This window comes from Myiozetetes cayanensis, unplaced genomic scaffold (assembly GCF_022539395.1).
Source record: "Myiozetetes cayanensis isolate MyiCay16 unplaced genomic scaffold, myiCay2020 scf398, whole genome shotgun sequence".
NCBI lineage: Eukaryota > Metazoa > Chordata > Aves > Passeriformes > Tyrannidae > Myiozetetes > Myiozetetes cayanensis.
Genome location: NW_026087629.1, coordinates 2697 through 19385, shown reverse-complemented (window position 1 = coordinate 19385; position 16689 = coordinate 2697). Strand labels below are relative to the sequence as shown.

Here is a 16689-nt window from a genome sequence, read left to right as displayed (position 1 = left end):
CTAGCCTGGCTCCCCCTCCCCTGGACCCTCGCACCCACGAAAAGCCTGCCCTGAACTGTAACCCATAACATTTCCCTCCCATTCCTGGCCTCAGTGAAACAACACTTCTGAAAAAAAAACCTTCCCTTTCTGAAACACTCTCCTCTCTCATGCCCGGTAAGCCTCCCCCATCTCCCAGTTTCACTCTCTACTTCTACAAGGACTGTTTGCCCACCAGGGTTTGGTGGAGGGAGGAGAGAGAGGGATGTTTAGGATTTATTCCCGTGACTGAACTTGCCTTTCTTTGTGCAGTTAGTAAGGCGTTCATGACCTGAGTCCATGCACTCAGATTTCTAAAGGCCTCCATATCTCCAAGCAGTGCTGCATGTCTCATTGTCCTTCCAATATTCGGCCAAGCAGTCACGTTTAATGCTCTGGCCAATGGAGTTCCCAGTAATGCAACTTCCATCCAATTTAGTAAGTTCACTAGTTTTTCTTCCTTAATTTCCCTTGGATGTCTCTTTAGTATTGAGCTTAAAGCTTCTGCATTTTCCTGTAATTCACGTGAATTAGAAGTTCCCATTTTTTGGCCTCTCACCTGGGACACAGATACAGTTTTTTCCTACCGTCCCAGGCTATTTGTGTGCACTTTTCTCTGAGCTCATCCGTGGTTCTTCCTGTCAACGCAATTCAGAGGTTTTTTTTTGCTCTGTTACCTGGCGTTTTTTGCTTTTCTCCGACAAGCGTCCATCAGTGCTAATTTAGCGTGGTCCTTGATGCTTTCCGTATTTTTTCCCTGTTTCAGGGCACCATATGTAGCAGTATTATTAATATAATAAATAAAGGGTCCTAGGGACCAGAGAGACACCAGTGTGGTGTGTAGCAAAAGGTCCTTTATTGAAAGAGACAAAAGCTTATATAGTAGTTTCAAATTGTAACACATCATAATGTGTGACCTTCTTGACCAATCCTAAACAAGCACTTCATTGCACATGTGTAATAAAGTACTTTATGGACTACAACTCCCAGGATGCCTTTCTGGCACCCTTCCTGTAACCCAAAATGCTGTACTAAACCTCCCCTGGCAGAGCTTGAGACCGAGCCCTCTTGTCTTACTGAGAGCTACCTGGGAGAAGAGACCAACCCCCACCTGGCTACAGCCTCCTGTCAGGGAGCTGGAAAGAGTGATGAGGTCTCCCCTGAGCCTCCTCTTCTCCAGGCTCAACAACCACAGCTCCCTCAGCCTTTCCTCATAGGACTTGTGTTCAAATCCCTTCCCCAGCCTCATTGCTCTTCTCTGCACCTGCCCCAGCCCCTCCATGTCCTTCCTGACCTGAGGGGCCCAGAGCTGGACACAGCACTCCAGGGGTGGCCTCCCCAGCGCTGAGTGCAGGCCAAGAATTCCTTCCCTGCTCCTGCCGCCACAGTCTTCCTGAGCCAGGCCAGGATCCCTTGGCCCTCTTGGCCCCCTGGGCACACTCTGGTTCAACACTGATCCCTGGGAGACACCACTGGTGACTGGATCCCAACTGGATGCAGCCCCGTTCACCACCACTCTCTGGGCCCGGCCCTCCAGCCAGTTCTTAACCCAGCACAAAGTGCCCCTGTCCAAGCCATGGGCTGCAGCTTTTTCAGGAGTATGCTATGGGAGATGGTGTGAAAGGCTTTGCTGGAGTCCAGACAGACACATCCACAGCCTTCCCCTCATCTACCAGGTGGGTCACCTGATCATAAAAGGAGATCAGGTTGGTCAGACAGGACCTGCCCTTCCTAAACCCGTGCTGGCTGGGTCTGATCCCTTGTCCATCCTGTAGGTGCTGTGTGATTGCACCCAGGATGATCTGCTCCAGAACCTTGTCAGGCACTGAGGTCAGGCTGACAGGCCTGGAGTTTCCCGGGTCCTCCTTGCAGTCCTTTTTGTGGATGGGTGTGACATTCCCCAACTTCCAATCATCTGGGACCTCCCCAGAGAGCCAGGACTGTTGGGAAATGATGGAGAGCAGCTTGGCAAGCTCTTCTGCCAGCTCCCTCATCATCCTAGGATGGATCCCATCTGGTCCTATGTGTGGATCCAGGTGGCTCAGTAAGTCACTGACTATTTCCTCCTGGAATACAGGGGGGCTATTTGGCTTCCTGTCCCTGTCTACCAGTTCCAGAGGCCAGTTGTCCTGAGGGCCACCTGTCCTACTGGTGAATACTGAGGCAAAGTAGGTGTTAAGTACCTCAGCCTTCTCCTCATCCCTGTTAACTGTTCCCCTCCAAGTCATAAAAGCACTGTCCTCAGAAAGCCAATACACCTCACAGTGGAGCTCTCATCAGAAAACCGATGACCCCAGTAATGCCATAAAGCTCAGAAAGACTCCAGCGTCATAAAGCCCATCCACCTCATAAAAGAGCTGTCATCATAAAAGCCCTGTCTTCACAACACCCTTACATGTCATAATGGTGCTGTCCTCATAAGGCCCATGAACCTCATAAGAGGTTCTCATCATTAAGTGTCTCTCCTCATAAACCCCATCCACCTCATAATGCTGCAGCCCTCATAAAGGCAGTGTCCTCATAAACCTCATACACCTCAGAATGGTGCAGGCTTCATAGGGCCACTGTCCTCCAAAGCCCATAAACCTCCTCATGAGGTTGTCATCATAAAGGAGATTTTCTCATAAATGCCATAAACCTCATAACGGCCCTTTCCTCATAAAGCCCTTACTCCTCATAATGGGGCTCACATCATAAAGACCATTTCCTCATACACCCCATCTACCTCCTAATGGTGCAGCCCTCATAAAGGCACTGTCCTCATAACCCTCACACACCTCAGAATGGTGCAGGCTTCACACCTTCTTCATCACTGTGGAGTTCCCTGTACCCACTGCCCCATCCACGGCACCCCAAGAAATCCTAAACCAAAGATCACCATCCTTGATCACACAGACAATACTGATTGTAAAACTGTAAAATATAAAACCCCTTTGGGAATGGCTTGGGGGTGCTCTGATGGAAAGGTTTATTCACATTTGTCACTAGAGCAGCAGGCTGGCCTTAGGGGTGGACCTGGAATTCCCTCTCTTTGCCCCAGACATGTCTTTGCTTTCACTCAAGTGTCTAAAGAACGTCCTCATTGCAGAATTATTCCCTCTTCAAAAGCAGCACAAATACCACAATGGGCAATTAAAGGGATTGATTTTCCAGATTATTGTACCACTGGATGAGCAGGCGGGTGGCCACGCACTCAGCGTGCTCCTGCAGCTGGGTGGTGGGTGGTGGGTGGTGAGGGACCCGCTCCTGCTCCCGCGCCTGTCCCATGCTGCATGCATGGGAGACGCTGCCATGCCGATCTGTGCAGTCAATGTCTTGGAGAAGCCATCAGGAGCTCTGTTTCGCTGGCGGAGAGGTGGAGCAGTTGGTGGATGGCCGGTGGCCATGCAGAGGGGTGGCTGGGCCGCGGGGCTGGGCCAGGCTGGGTTGGGTTGGGCTGGGTGGGAGCCAGGAGGGGGCTGGACAGACCTGAGGGCTCCCCAGACCGCTGAGGGGTGGGTGGATGGTCTCATTTGGAGGGAGGAGATCCCCGGGCCAGGCTGGGTCAGGCTGGGTGGGAGCAGGGGGCCGGACAGACCTGGGGGTTCTCCAGGCCGATGCAAGGGCAGGCAGGGCGATCCTATTTGGGGGGCCGTGGGTGGGCTGTGTGAGGGGGGAATTGCGGTGGCATGGTGTGGGGGAGGGGAGAGGTTGGGGTGGGTAGTGGGTTTCTCTAGGGGTAGGGGGGTTTGGGCTGTGCAGGGGCTGTGGAGGGTGTCCAAGGCCCGGGTGGATGCCAAGACCCCTTACATGTGTGCCCGTCCTGCCCAGGGGTATGCCGGGATGGCTCCTGTTCAGACATTTATCACAGTGAGGATGGGACGTGATGGTCTTGGTTTGCCTGCGGCTTCTGCCCAGGAATGGTTTGTTCTTTAATTATAGTGTCTTGGAGGGGTGTTTAGGGCAAGGAAATTTCCCTGGGTTAGAGTGTAGGAAGTTGTGAGGAAAAGTAGGGAGAGAAGAGCTTGTCCAAACTATTTCAGTGGGGAGAGGCCTGAATGCCCTTATGAGGTTGTGAGCTGTGCTGGTATTTGCCTCTGGAAGGGTCTCCTATGCCAGAAAGGTCAAAACTGAAGGGTCAGATAAAAGGTGTCCATGGGCAGCCTTCCAGCAGTCATCCTAGGAGAAAGACAACTCAAATTTCAAACCTGGGCAGATGGAACTCGCTTAGCCCTGTAAGGCCATCCATCCAAGAGAAGGATACTCCAATTCAAACCTACGTCTTGAGGACCTCACTGTCACCGTCCAAGCTTGCTAGGCCCTGGCAGATGAAGCTCAGGAGTAAAGGGTGGGATCAGTTCTGCGCAAACCGAGCCTCACCTAAAAAATCCACTGTGCAGACTCGAAGGTTATACCCACACTTGTAAAGCCCTGCAGTGACAGGCGAGGGATGAAACGGCAGGTGATAAAGGTGCACTGGAAGCTGCAGTCCTAACCCTGCATGCAGGCGGTTCAGGACATTGGTCTCCTGAGACTGACCCCAGAGATGACAGACTCGCTCAGCAGCATCCTGAATGACCAAGCAGCCTTTTTCAAGGAGAGCACTGCTTGCTCCACATGGAGAGGGGCCTAGAAAAGGTGACCTAACCAAAGTTCTTCTCCACCCTTCAGCCGGTTGGTTAACCGTGGCCAACGGGCATCTTCTGTTGCAGTCAAAGAAAGATTAGGAGTCAAATACATACACCTGCCTTTGAAGGGGTGTCCAAACTGACACTCACATGCTGGAACATCAGAACCATGCTTCTCCCTAAGATTGTGCTCTATGGGGAATTTGCCCCTGGCTGCCGCAAGAGAGGAGCCCCGAAGAGGAGATACAAGGACTCCCTGAAATAATCTCTCAGCCTTGGCCATATTGATCACCACCATTGGTCTACCCTGGCCTCCAGTCGGGAGGCCTGGAGACACACCATCTATAACGCTGCTGCTGCTTTTGAGAACACACGCAGGATCACTCTCAAGGGAAAAGACAACACAGAAAGAATCACGTCTTGTCGATATCACCAAGGGAGTCTTTCTGCTGTGCCTTCTGCAGCCAGACTTGTCTATCTTGCATTGGCCTTCTTAGCCATCAATGTGCTTGTAGCAAGCATGGGTAGAGCCCTTCTCAAATCTTCGTTCCCGAAGCCCAGCCATGATAATAACATTCACAGCACAGTCAATGAACACACAGAAGTAGAGTTGTGAACATCTGTGTGTGTAAAGGTACCTCTCAAAAATTCCCCTTGTTGTTAGGGAAATGCTCCTGTCAAATGCCTTTGTGTTCCCAGCAGACAAGGGTGACATCTGGAGGAGTCTGTATGTGTGTCTGTTTTTGCATATCAGCCCAGACCTCCTTGTCAGCAACAGTCTGCTGAATGTCACCAACTTGAGGGTTCCCAGGTTCCAGGAGGCAATGTTTTACCAAGGCTGCAAATGGTAATTGCACCTCCTTGGTTGGGCAGCTGATGATTGTGATTGTTCCCAACCTCTGGCATGCAAGAGCTCCTGGTATGGTCAGGCAGTGCCTCGTGGCTCCACTGGGATGCTCCAGGGACACTTCACTGCTCAGCCCCTTCGGTCAAGGCTTGGTTGGATTGGTTGGTTGGATCTGTTGGTTGTCTGGTTAGGTTAGGTTGGTTGAGTTTGTTGATTGGTTTGTTGGTTGGGTCTGTTTGTTGGTTAGTTGGGTTTGGTTGCTCTTTTGGGTTGGTTTGTTGGTTGGTTGGTTTGTGTTAGGTTTTTTGGTTTTGTTGGGATGGTTGGTTATTTGGTTGGGTTGGTTATTTGGGTTATTTGGGTTGGTTAATTGGTCAGGTTGGTTGGTTGGTTGAGTTGATTGGTTGTTTGAGGTTGTTGGTTGGGTTGGTTGTTTGGTTGGAGTGCTTGGTTTGGTTGGTACATTAGGTTGATTGGTTCGTTGGGTTGGCTGGTTGTTTCTGTTGGTTGGGTGGGTGGGTTGGGTGGGTTGCGTTGGTAGGTTGGTTGAGTTGGGTTGGTTTGTTTGTTGGTTAGGTTGGTTGGGTTGGTTGGGTGGGTTAGTTGGTTTAGTTGGTTGGGTTGCTTGTTTGGGTTGGTTGAGTTGGTTGGTTGGTTGGGTTAGTTGAGTTGGCTGGTTGGGTTGGTTGGGTTGGGTTTGTTGGTTGGGTTGGGTTTATTGGCTGGTTGGGATGATTAGGTTTGGTTGGTTTATTTGTTGGTTGGGTTTGGTTGGTTGGTTGGATTTTGTTGGGTTGGTTGGGTTAGTTGGTTGGTCAGATTGGTTGGTTGTTTGAGTTAGTTGGTTGGGTTGGGTGGTTGGTTTGGTTGGTTGGTTGGGTTGTTGAGTTGGTTTGTTTTTTCTGTTGGTTGTTTTTTTGAGTGGGTTGCGTTGGGTGGGTTGGGTGGGTTGGATTGGTCAGGTTTGTTTGCTGGTTGGGTAGGTTGGTTGGGTTGGTTGGGTTGGTTGGTTGGATGGCTTGTTTGGGTTGGTTGGTTTGGTTGGATGGTTTGCTTTGTTGGGTTTGTTGGTTGAGTTGGTTGGGTTGATTTGGTTGGGTTAGTTGGGTTGGTTGGTTGGGTTGGTTGGTTTTGGTTGGGTTTGTTTGTTGGTTGCCTTGGTTGGGTTAGTTGGTTGGGTTTGTTGGGTTGGTTGCAATGGTTGGGTTAGTTGGTTGGGTTTTTCGGGTTGGTTGCGTTGGTTGGTATGGTTAGTTGATTGGGTTGGGTTTTTGGTTTGGTTGGTTGGTTGAGTTTATTTGTTGGGTTGGTTGCTTGGTTGGGTTGGTTAGGTTGGTTGGTTGGGTTGGTTGGTTGAGTTGGTTTGTTCTATTGGTTTGTCAGGTTGGTTTGTTGGTTGGTTGGTTTGTCAGGTTGGTTGCATTTGTCGGATTGGTTTGTCAGGTTGGTTGCATTGGGTCGGTTGGTTGGTTGGGTTGGTTGGTTGGGTCAGTTAGTTGGGTTGGGTTTTTTGGTTAAAATGGTTGATTAGGTTGGTTGGGTGCATTTTTTGGTTGAGTTTTCTGGTTGGATATGTTGGGTTGGGTAGGTGGGGTTTGTTGGGGTGGTTGGTTGGTTTGGTTGGTTGGGTTAATTGGTTGGGTTGGTTGGGTTAATTTGTTGGGTTGGTTAGGTTGGTTGGTATGGTAGGGTATGTTGTTTTGGGTAGGTTGGGTCTGTTTGGTTTGTTGGTTGGTTGGTTGGGTTGATTTAGTTGTTTGGGTTGGTTGGGTTAGTTTGTTGGTTGGGTTTGGTTGGCTTGCTGTGTTTGGTTGCATTGATTTGCTTGGTGTGTTGGTTTTTTTGATTGCATTGGTTGGGTTTTTTGTTTTGATTGGTTGGTTGATTGGTTGGTTGGTTGGGTTTTTTGGTTGGGTTGGGTTTGTTGGTGTTGTAGTTTGATCCAACCTCTGCCTCTCCTGGCAGTTTTTGCCCACATTCTCCACCAAAAATGTCACGGGTTTGCTCTCAGCCAATTTTCTCTCACCCCCCAAAACAATTGCTATAAGTTGAGAGGAGGTTTATGCAGATAAAAGAGATCTGATTAGGATTTATTACTAGCAAGATAAAGACTAAAGAACTATATCTACAACAATTCTAATTAGGTAAAAGTACTATGTATTTACAGAAATATCCCTCCCCCTTTATATCAGTCCAGGAGGAGAAGCAGTCTCTTTCTCTCCTTCCAGAGCTCCAGGTCTTTTAAATAACTTTGCAGCACTCAAAAGTTCTTCTTCTATTATCTCTAGGATGACAACTCTGATTTGTTGCAGCTGAAACTGTATCTCCATCTCTCTCTCTCTCTTCCATGTCGGCCTCAGGGCTGGGCCTACCCCCCTCCTGGGCTAAGACCAGAGGCTGGGGGCTTACCCAGGCCCTGTAGGGTCTTCCATGGACTGCAAGGGGACATTTGCCTACCATGGATCTTTATCACAGAGTCACAGGGGATAATGGCTTTTGAGTTCACCCCTATTTCCTGTGGGGTCCCTTCCCACAGGAGAAAAGTCTTTGATAGACTTCGCCAATGTGAGTTCATCCTTTGGGCAACAGTTCTTCCATTCTCTGCTGTCCCTCAGGGTCACAAATTCAGCTTCACTACCAGGGATCCCTCACTCAGATCCCCAAAACCTCCCTGAGCCATTTCGCTCCAGTGTAGGTCTCTCTCTCTCTCTCCATGGCCTACAAGTCTCCAGCAGGACTCTGTTTCATTTCAGATTTCTCATGAAGTCTCAGATTCCTCATGCATCCACTTACTTCAGTGTAAGCTCCTCTATGAGCTGCATGGGGGTCTCCTCACCCCAATAATCTTCTACAAGTGGCAGGGTTTTATTTTTCAGTCTTTTCCCTGCTGAAGGAGAAGCAGCCCCCCACTTCGAACTTCTCTCCTGCTTATGCCAGCTTTGACCTTGGAGGTTTGTTATCTCTCTGCCGGGATTCCTTCTGCAGTGTTTCTCGTCCAAGTAGTCAGACCTTCTCTAAGGTTTTTTTTTCTCTACTCTCTTACAGGAGAGAAGGGGGACTTCACTGCCACACCTGGCCCCAGCCCAGGGCAGAGGTGGGAGGAGAGGGCCCTTGCCCTCCTTGAGCCTGCCTCCTCTCCTACATGGCTACAGCTACTAATTTCATCTGCACCACTGCCTTCTCTTCCGTTCTCTTAAATATGTAATTGGAAAAGGCATTACAAAAACTTTTGATTGGCTTTTTCTCTAGAAACCCACATGGAAAAAACTATTTTCAGCCCCAGGGCGGGGGTGCTGGTAAGGACAACTCATGACACCTGTGATCCATCAGTGCTTTGGGCAATGCTCTATTCAGGTGCAATGTTACCCTATGAACTTTTGGCAAGCTCCCTTATTTGCTAAAGGTTCAAGGAAAAGTGTGTTATTCGACTTCCTGAGAAAACGTGTGGGGCATCTTTTCCATTGTAATATCCCTCAAGGTTAAAAGGACTGAAGGACCTTTTAAAATAAGCAGAGCACAGATATTCTGGCATCTTATATATTTTTTCAAGTACAAGCACTTTGATGAGCTCGTAGCTCAATCCTGAGGTCTTACAGTCACCGTCCCTGGAAGTGTTCAGGAAACATTGATCTGTGGCACTTGGGGACAGGGTTCAGTGGTGAAGATGCCAGTGTTGGGTTCATGGTTGCACTCCATGATCTCAGAGGTCTTTTCCAACCTTAACAATTCTGTGATTCTGTGGTGACGCAACCACTTCCCTGGACATTCTGTTCCAATGCTTGATAACCCTCAGTCATCCCTTTGATGCTGCAGCCAAGGCACAGAGCAGTGATTTTCACAGTGTTCCTGGATCACAGGATGTCCAAAGCCAAGGACATTTCCATCAGCACCTTGTCCTTCCTGCAGATCAGAGTCACCTGAAGCCTCCAGGCTCTCTACGCTGGCAGAGACCCCCAGACAGCAAAACCCTGTCCTGCCAGGCTGCACAGCCCTGTGTCTCTCTGGCCTGGACACAGCAGGGTTTGCTCTCCTTGGGGCACCTCAGCCCCTCTGCCATTGCCATCTGCCCCCAGCCCAGCAGGCTCTGGAGCAAAGCACGGCTGAGGGCCAGCACAGCTCTGCTCTGACAGAGAGAACCTGCAGGCAGGGAGAGCAAGAGGACAAAGTCTTGTTTCAGCAGCCTGAGGAAGAAGGGGCTCAATGATCTCTTGTATTCCTGGGCACTTTCCTGACCCTGTGTATCAGGTTTGGTAGCAGGGAGGGGGCTGCAGATTTGCCTTAGGGAAGAAGAGATCAAGAGCTGACTTTGTGTCAGACGGGAGCCAGTTTCAGGTTGCTCCAAAAAGGACCAGCCAGTGCCCAAAGCTGAGCCAAAAAGCAATTGCAGAGGCACCTCTGTGATAACCCTTTGGAGAAAGGATAAAATCCAGGGTGCTGGAACCCAGAGAGGAGTGAGGAAAATGTGGGAGGAAAATGCAGGCAGCAAGGGGAGTGGAGAAGGAGGAGGACTGAGAGAGAGCCTTGGTGGTCCCCTGGAAGCCAAAAGCCAACCCCCCAGCCCTGACAGCCCCAGCTCAGCCCAGCACAAAAGCTCCTTGAGGTCTGGAGGTTCTTTGCAGCAGCTTTTTAGCAGAGCTGCCAGATGGGCCAGCAAGGGGGATGCTCAGCTGGGTCTGAAACCTGAGTGATCCTTGGCAGCCTTGGCTCTGTAGGATAAGGATGAACTAGAGAATCATAAATAGTTTGAGTCATATGGGACCTATTTAGGTCATCTAGTCCAACCCCCCTTCATTGAACAGGGACACTGATCAGGGTTCTCAGAGCCCTTTCTATCCTGGCCTTGAATGTTTCCAAGAGTGGGGTATCTATGACCTTTCTGTGCCATTGTTTCACCACCCTCATTGTAAAAAATTTCTGCCTTATATGTAGTTCAAATCTGCTCTTTTTTACTTTTTAACCATTATCACTTCTCTTATTACAAGTAAATCTGTCCCCATCCTTCTTATAAATATGATCTCAGGAACTCCTGACAATTCTGATCCCCCTCAACAAACACTCCTCCAGGGGTGACCCTTGTCTGATGGGAAACACAAAGGGATGTGTGGGAGGGTTTCACTGACAACAAGGAGAATTTTGGAGAGGGACCTTTACACACCCAGATCTTGATGTGTCCACACATCTCTGCCTGGGTGTGGGTGTGAATTGACTGTGGTGTGAGTGTTGTTATTTTGAATCTATAATTCAGTCACTGTGAAAATTGTAGTAAATGCTATTGAATCCCTTGGTAACTGTGAAGTTGGTCAATGATTAAGTGCTACTAATCTGCTTTGCCCCCTTATCTTTGTGTCCAAATCCTTTGCACCCTGACCCTCTTGCATCCCAAGGCTCTGTGTGTAAATTATTCCCTTTCATAGAAAAAAATATAATTATGTGACTTCCACTTAAAAGTTTTCCTCCTCAGCTAAACTACAAAACAACTCCAATTAGCTGTTGAAGACATGAAGATAATTAAAAAAAGGAAAATAATTTGTTTTTCTGTATTTTAATGAGCCCCACGGTGTGTTTAGAGACAAGTCCATCATCCTGAGGTACTGAGAGAAGATTGAAGAAGCTGCTCAAGAACTCAGAAGCCAAAGCCCAAGTCCCTTGAAGCATTGCTGGGCCCCACTGAGGGCAGGCACTGACAAAGCCTCCCCAGGGACTCCTTCGAGCAGATCCTTGCAGGCCAGGAGTGCAGGCAGACAAAGGCTCTGGGCAGTGTCACAATGGTCCCCTGATTCCATGAGACAACATTCCTAATTCACAGTCCAGACTAGAGGGAAATCACAGGAAGGGCCATGGTTTGTCAGGACTTGCTTTATCTGAGTGAGCCCCGGGGGCTTTTGGTGCTGAGTCCTTGAACCTCAGGTACTGAGAGGAGATTGCACAAACCTGTCCATAAGTGAAAGTCAGAAGGAAAACCCAAAGTATCTGGAAGCATTAATGGGCCCCCCTGAGGGCCATTCCCAAAACAGACCCCTCATGGCCTCAGTGGAGGAGAGAATTGGAGGCCATGACTGAACAAACCTCTCTAAGACTCAGTGTCAAAAGGAAAGTGTCCTTAACAAACTTACCTTGAGTGCCTTGAAGCATCAATGAGCCCCACTGAGTGTCACAACTGACAGAGAATCCCAAGGGACTCATTAGAGCAGATAATTGGAGGCCATGACTGAACAAATCTCTCAAAGACTCACTTTCAAAAGGAAAAGTTCCTTCAAAAACCTTGAGTCCCTTGAAGCATCAATGAACCCCACTGAGTGTCACTGCTGACAAAGTCTCTCAGGGACTAATTAAAGTAGATAATCAGAGGCCATGATTGCACAAACCTCTTCCAAACTCAGAATAAAAGGAAAAGGCAAAGTATCTTAACAAACCTGTAGTACCTTGAAGCTTTAACAAGCCCCACTGAGGGCCATTCCTGACAAAGGCTCTCAAGGGACTCCTTAGAGCAGATAATTGGAGGCCATGACTGAACAAACCTCTCAAAGACTCAGTGTCAAAAAGAAGTGTTTTAATAAACCCTGAGTGCCTTGAAGCATTAATGACCCACTGAGGGTTGTCACTGTCTGGGGCTCTCAAGGGACTCATTACAGCAGATAATTGGAGGCCATGGCTGCACAAACCTCTCAGAGATGCAAAACCAAAAGCTAACCCCAAATTGCTCTGAAAATCCTGCAGGCCCTTGAAGCCTTAAGGACCCCCTCGAGAGCCCCTCTTGACAAAGCCTCCCCAGGGCCTCTGCAGCAGCTCCTCGGAGGCCCTGAGTGCAGGGAGGCAAAGGCTCTGGGCAGCAGCTCAGCTGCTGAGAAAAGCCTGGCTGGCTTTGGGGAAGTTTCCTTCCTTTTCAGGCTTCCTCCAGCTTTGGGAAACGCTGCCTGTGAGATTGGCACCACCTAAGAAGGGCTCTGGCAGTTCCTGGGAGCAAATCCGGCCTGCCCTGGGCTCCAGCCCCGATCTTTGGAGCAGGGAGACACCTGAGAGTTCAAAAGAGGAGGCTGCATCTTTGACAACATTTGGGGACAAGCAGGCATTGCTGCTCTGTGGATAATCTGCATGTGAATGGTTGCTTTGAGTTCAAGTATTCAATTAAAATGCAGGTGGGTATCTCAGTGATTTCTTTTGGATTTAAATAGGAATATTTACTTTTTCTGTGTAATTATATTATGAACTTTGTACATTACAAAACAATCATGGTGACTTTTCTCTCATGCAAATTTTAATTGTATCTTGGACATTTTGAATGACACCTCTATGAGATAGATCAAACTCACAGGAAAATGGCACAAATACTGTGGGAAAACATGAAAAGCATTAGGAATGTTTGTGGAATTCAAATTTTTCTCTTGAAAAAGTCCCTGGGCTTGTCCCTTGGCTAATTGGATATTGATGTTTTCTGACCTGCTGTTCCCCTCAGTAACACCTCAGAGTTTAGGAAGACTCCTCCCTGGGTGTTGGTGTCAGGTCAGTCAGCAGGAAGGGCACCGTGTCTGCAGGTTGGGCAAAGATCTGCGAGCGCTGGCACATCCCAGTCCCTGCTGCAGCATCCCAGGCCCATCCCAGCAGGGTTCCCTTCTGCCAGGGCTCCTGCAGGGCTGTGAAGCCGGGCTGTGCCCCCCAGGCTGCCCCAAGCTGTCCTGCAGAGCAGGGTCCTGCAGCCCAGGGGCTGTGCCGGGGCAGCAGCTCTGCCACCTGCCAGGGGCAGCCTCAGCCGGGCTGGGGAGCTCCCTCAGGGCTGGGCAGGGGCTGTGGGGGGAAAGAGTAAAGCCTGGCAGGGCTGGGCAGGTTCCTTCCCTGATCAGCTGAGAGTTTCCTGGGGCAGGGCTGCTCACACAACCAGAGCAGCCCAGGGGATACTTCAAGGGGAGGGTCCAAGGAGGGATTTCTCTCAAGCTCTCGAGCCACATGCCTGGTGGTTTAAGTTCCAGAGGGACCTCTGAGGAGCTGCACAGGGCTGAGAACACCTTCCTGGCACTGGTGGTGTGTGGGAGGTGGCCCAGCTGGCTCAGGGGGAGGCTGCCCTGAGTGCCCAGTGGGCTCTGCCCTGGCCTCTCCCAGCTGGCCCCTCCCTGTGCATTCCTTGTTTCTCAGCTTGCCCAGTGCAGAGGGGCAGAGCTGCTGTGCCAGCCCAGGAGATGCTGTTGGGTTGGTGAGATGAGCCACGGGTGTCCTTGGCTACAAGGGGGGTGCTGAGCCCTTGAGACAGGCTGAGACACTGAGGGGTGTGGGATGGATCCCTCTGCTCTCAGCAGTGTCTGGAGGCTTTTCAGACCAAACTGGGAGTGTGATCAATCTCCATCTCAGGAAGGAGCAAACCCAGGGCAGTTGGGAACAAGAGAGGGGGACAGAGCAGCTCCCCTCACTCTGCACTAAGCCCCAGACAATCCTCCTGCCTGGCAGGACCTGCTCTGTTCTCCCTGAGTGCATCAGAAGTGCTGAGGGGTTCTGACATCCAGGAACACTCCTGGAGAGATGAGGGAATTTGAAGAAGAAAACCCAACAAAACAGGTGGAGGAACGTAGCACGGAAAAGCTATTGGGAAATGGCTTTGATTTTTCTCAGGAAGTTCTTTGCTAACATATCACTGAAACTTCCTCCTTGGACAGTGCCCCACAGCAAGTGGCAGCAAATGCCCAACAGCAGTTCCATGGCCCAGTTCCTGCTCCTGGCATTCTCAGACAGGCGGGAGCTGCAGCTGCTGCACTTCTGGCTCTTCCTGGGCATCTCCCTGGCTGCCCTCCTGGGCAACGGCCTCATCCTCAGCGCCGTAGCCTGCGACCAGCACCTGCACACCCCCAGGGACTTCTTCCTGCTGCACCTCTCCCTCACAGACCTGGGCTTCATCTACACCACTGTGCCCAAAGCCATGCACAACTCCCTCTGGGGCACCACAACCATCTCCTACACAGGATGTGCTGCACAACTCTTTTTCTTTTTCTTCTTCATGTCAACAGAGTTTTCCCTCCTCACCATCATGTGCTACGACCGCTACGTTGCCATCTGCAAACCCCTGCACTACGGGACCCTCCTGGGCAGCAGAGCTTGTGCCCACATGGCAGCAGCTGCCTGGGCCTCTGGGTTTCTCAATGCTCTGCTGCATACAGCCAATACATTTTCCCTGCCCCTGTGCCAGGGCAATGCCCTGGGCCAGTTCTGTGAAATCCCACACATCCTCAAGCTCTCCTGCTCACACTCAGGCTACCTCAGGGAAATTGGTCTTCTTGGGGTTAGTGCCTGTATAGCATTTGGTTGTTTCATTTTCATAGTTTTCTCCTATGTGCAGATCTTCAGGGCTGTGCTGAGGATCCCCTCTGAACAGGGACGGCACAAAGCCTTCTCCACGTGCCTCCCTCACCTGGCTGTCGTCTCCCTCTTTGCCTGCACCATGATTTTTGCTTACCTCAAGCCCCCCTCCATGTCTTCCCCATCCCTGGATCTGGCCTTGTCAGTTCTCTACTCGGTGGGGTCTCCAGCACTGAACCCCCTCATCTACAGCCTGAGGAACCAGGAGCTCAGGGATGCCATAAGGAAAATGATGAGTGGATGCTTTTCAGGAGCAATAACCTGCTTCTTTTCTTCTGCAGAACACCCACTGTGTAACCCTTCATTGGCCCAGCCTGCCTTCTAAAGCTTTTGAGAGTGGCAGTGGGGGAACTTTACTGTATTTTTTCCATTCTTAATGTTGTTAACACAGAAATTTATTCTTCATCCCATATGTAATTGACTCTCTCTCTCTTTGTTTCGACCCACAACTCTGTAAATGAGGAATCATTCTCTGAATGCATTTAAACAAAATAAAAGGTCCTGCAGGAACCTCTTGGTGAAACATCCTGCCTTTGTTATTCTGTACATGAGGAATCACAATCTCTGAGTATATTAAAGGACTTGAGTCGTTTCATCCAGGTTCTTGCTCCAAGAACTTCCCTGCAGCAGGAGGGCAGTGCCTGTGTTCAGAGGAGAAGGGCTCAAGAGTATTGGAACAGGAGCACTGCCAGGGAGCAGCAGCTCTTGGGCTTTTAAGAGATGCTCTTTGTCCACTGCCTCCCTCTCCTTTCTGCTCCTTCCCAAGGCCTGAGTGCTCTGGCAGCTCAGTCACTGCTGTGGGTCAGTGCTGTGACCATGGACAGGGACAGACCATGGGCACTGCTGGCACAGGGCTGGGCTCCTTAACATCATTTCCATCAGGAAAGGGGATCCCCCTGGGCAGTTCCTGAAGACTCTGTTCCTTTTAAAAGGTTGGTGTAAAGAACAAGCCAAGGAAAAGACTCTCTAAAATCTCCTGGCTTGGCTTGTTTCCCCACTCAGGCCGTGCAGGGAGAGAAGGACTCACTGTGGTACTTCAGGGACTGAGGGCTGGGTCAGATGTTCTGTGCTGGTGGCCAGTGGCAAATGGTCTCCAAGTCACCTGCCTGGGGCTCTGCAGCTTGTGCTGGCTCTGATGGCAGGGGAGGACTTGTGTGTAGGAAATGAGGAACTGCAGGAGAGCAGAGAGGATCTGCAGGGACAGCCCATCCCATCCAGTCAGCAGTGACTGGAGCCCTGGAGCAGAATCCTGCCCAGGGTGGAGTCACCCACAGCTAAAGTACTAAATGCCCCTGGGAACTGGTAAAGGAGAGTTCTGCAACCCCAGAGGATGCAGCAGGAACAGAGAAAGGACTCTAGGCAGTGACTCCTCTTGCCCTCAGTGAACTCCCACTGTGCCTGCCCAGCTCAGGCAGGGCTGTACCAGAGCCAGGGCTGGGTTTTCCAGGAGGGTGTCCTAAGAACTCTGCAGCCCACAGGCTGGATGGAGTGGAGCCCTGCCCTGCCCTCTGTGCCACTGCAAACAGCCCATGGTCCTGCCCAGCCTTGTTCATGGCTACTGAGCCTTCCAGGATGATGGAATAGGGTGGGGAGGAGGGATCCCCATCCTGCTGGCTCTGCTTCCCAGCCTGACCAGCATGGCCAGGGCAGGCTCAGCCCAGGGTGACACAGCCCCTCCCTCTGCAGAGCAGCCCCTCCAGCTCAGGGCCCTGCAGGGATCCCAGGTTGGGATCTGCAAGTGGCCACACTGCCCTGGGCAAAGGGATGTGCCTGGAGGAGAGCAAGGCAGCATTTCTGTGCCTGCACAGAGGAATCCATGGCAGAGAGAACGCTCTTTCTGCAGCCCCCCTGGGGACAGGCTGCTCTGTCCCTGGGCCA

General features: G+C 50.6%; 1 protein-coding gene across 1 annotated transcript; it reads left to right on the top strand.

The window, feature by feature from the left end:
• The first annotated feature begins 13800 nt into the window (after nucleotides 1–13800).
• LOC126646781 (olfactory receptor 14J1-like) lies at nucleotides 13801–15323 on the top strand. Its single transcript, XM_050328328.1, has one exon. The coding sequence runs from the start codon at nucleotides 14051–14053 to the stop codon at nucleotides 15134–15136; it is 1086 nt and encodes a 361-aa protein (XP_050184285.1). The 5' UTR covers nucleotides 13801–14050; the 3' UTR covers nucleotides 15137–15323.
• The last annotated feature ends 1366 nt before the right edge of the window (nucleotides 15324–16689 follow it).

Bases quoted from the DNA above. Each gene is read 5' to 3' on its own strand.
- LOC126646781 (XM_050328328.1), top strand. From the start codon at position 14,051: ATGGCTTTGATTTTTCTCAGGAAGTTCTTTGCTAACATATCACTGAAA.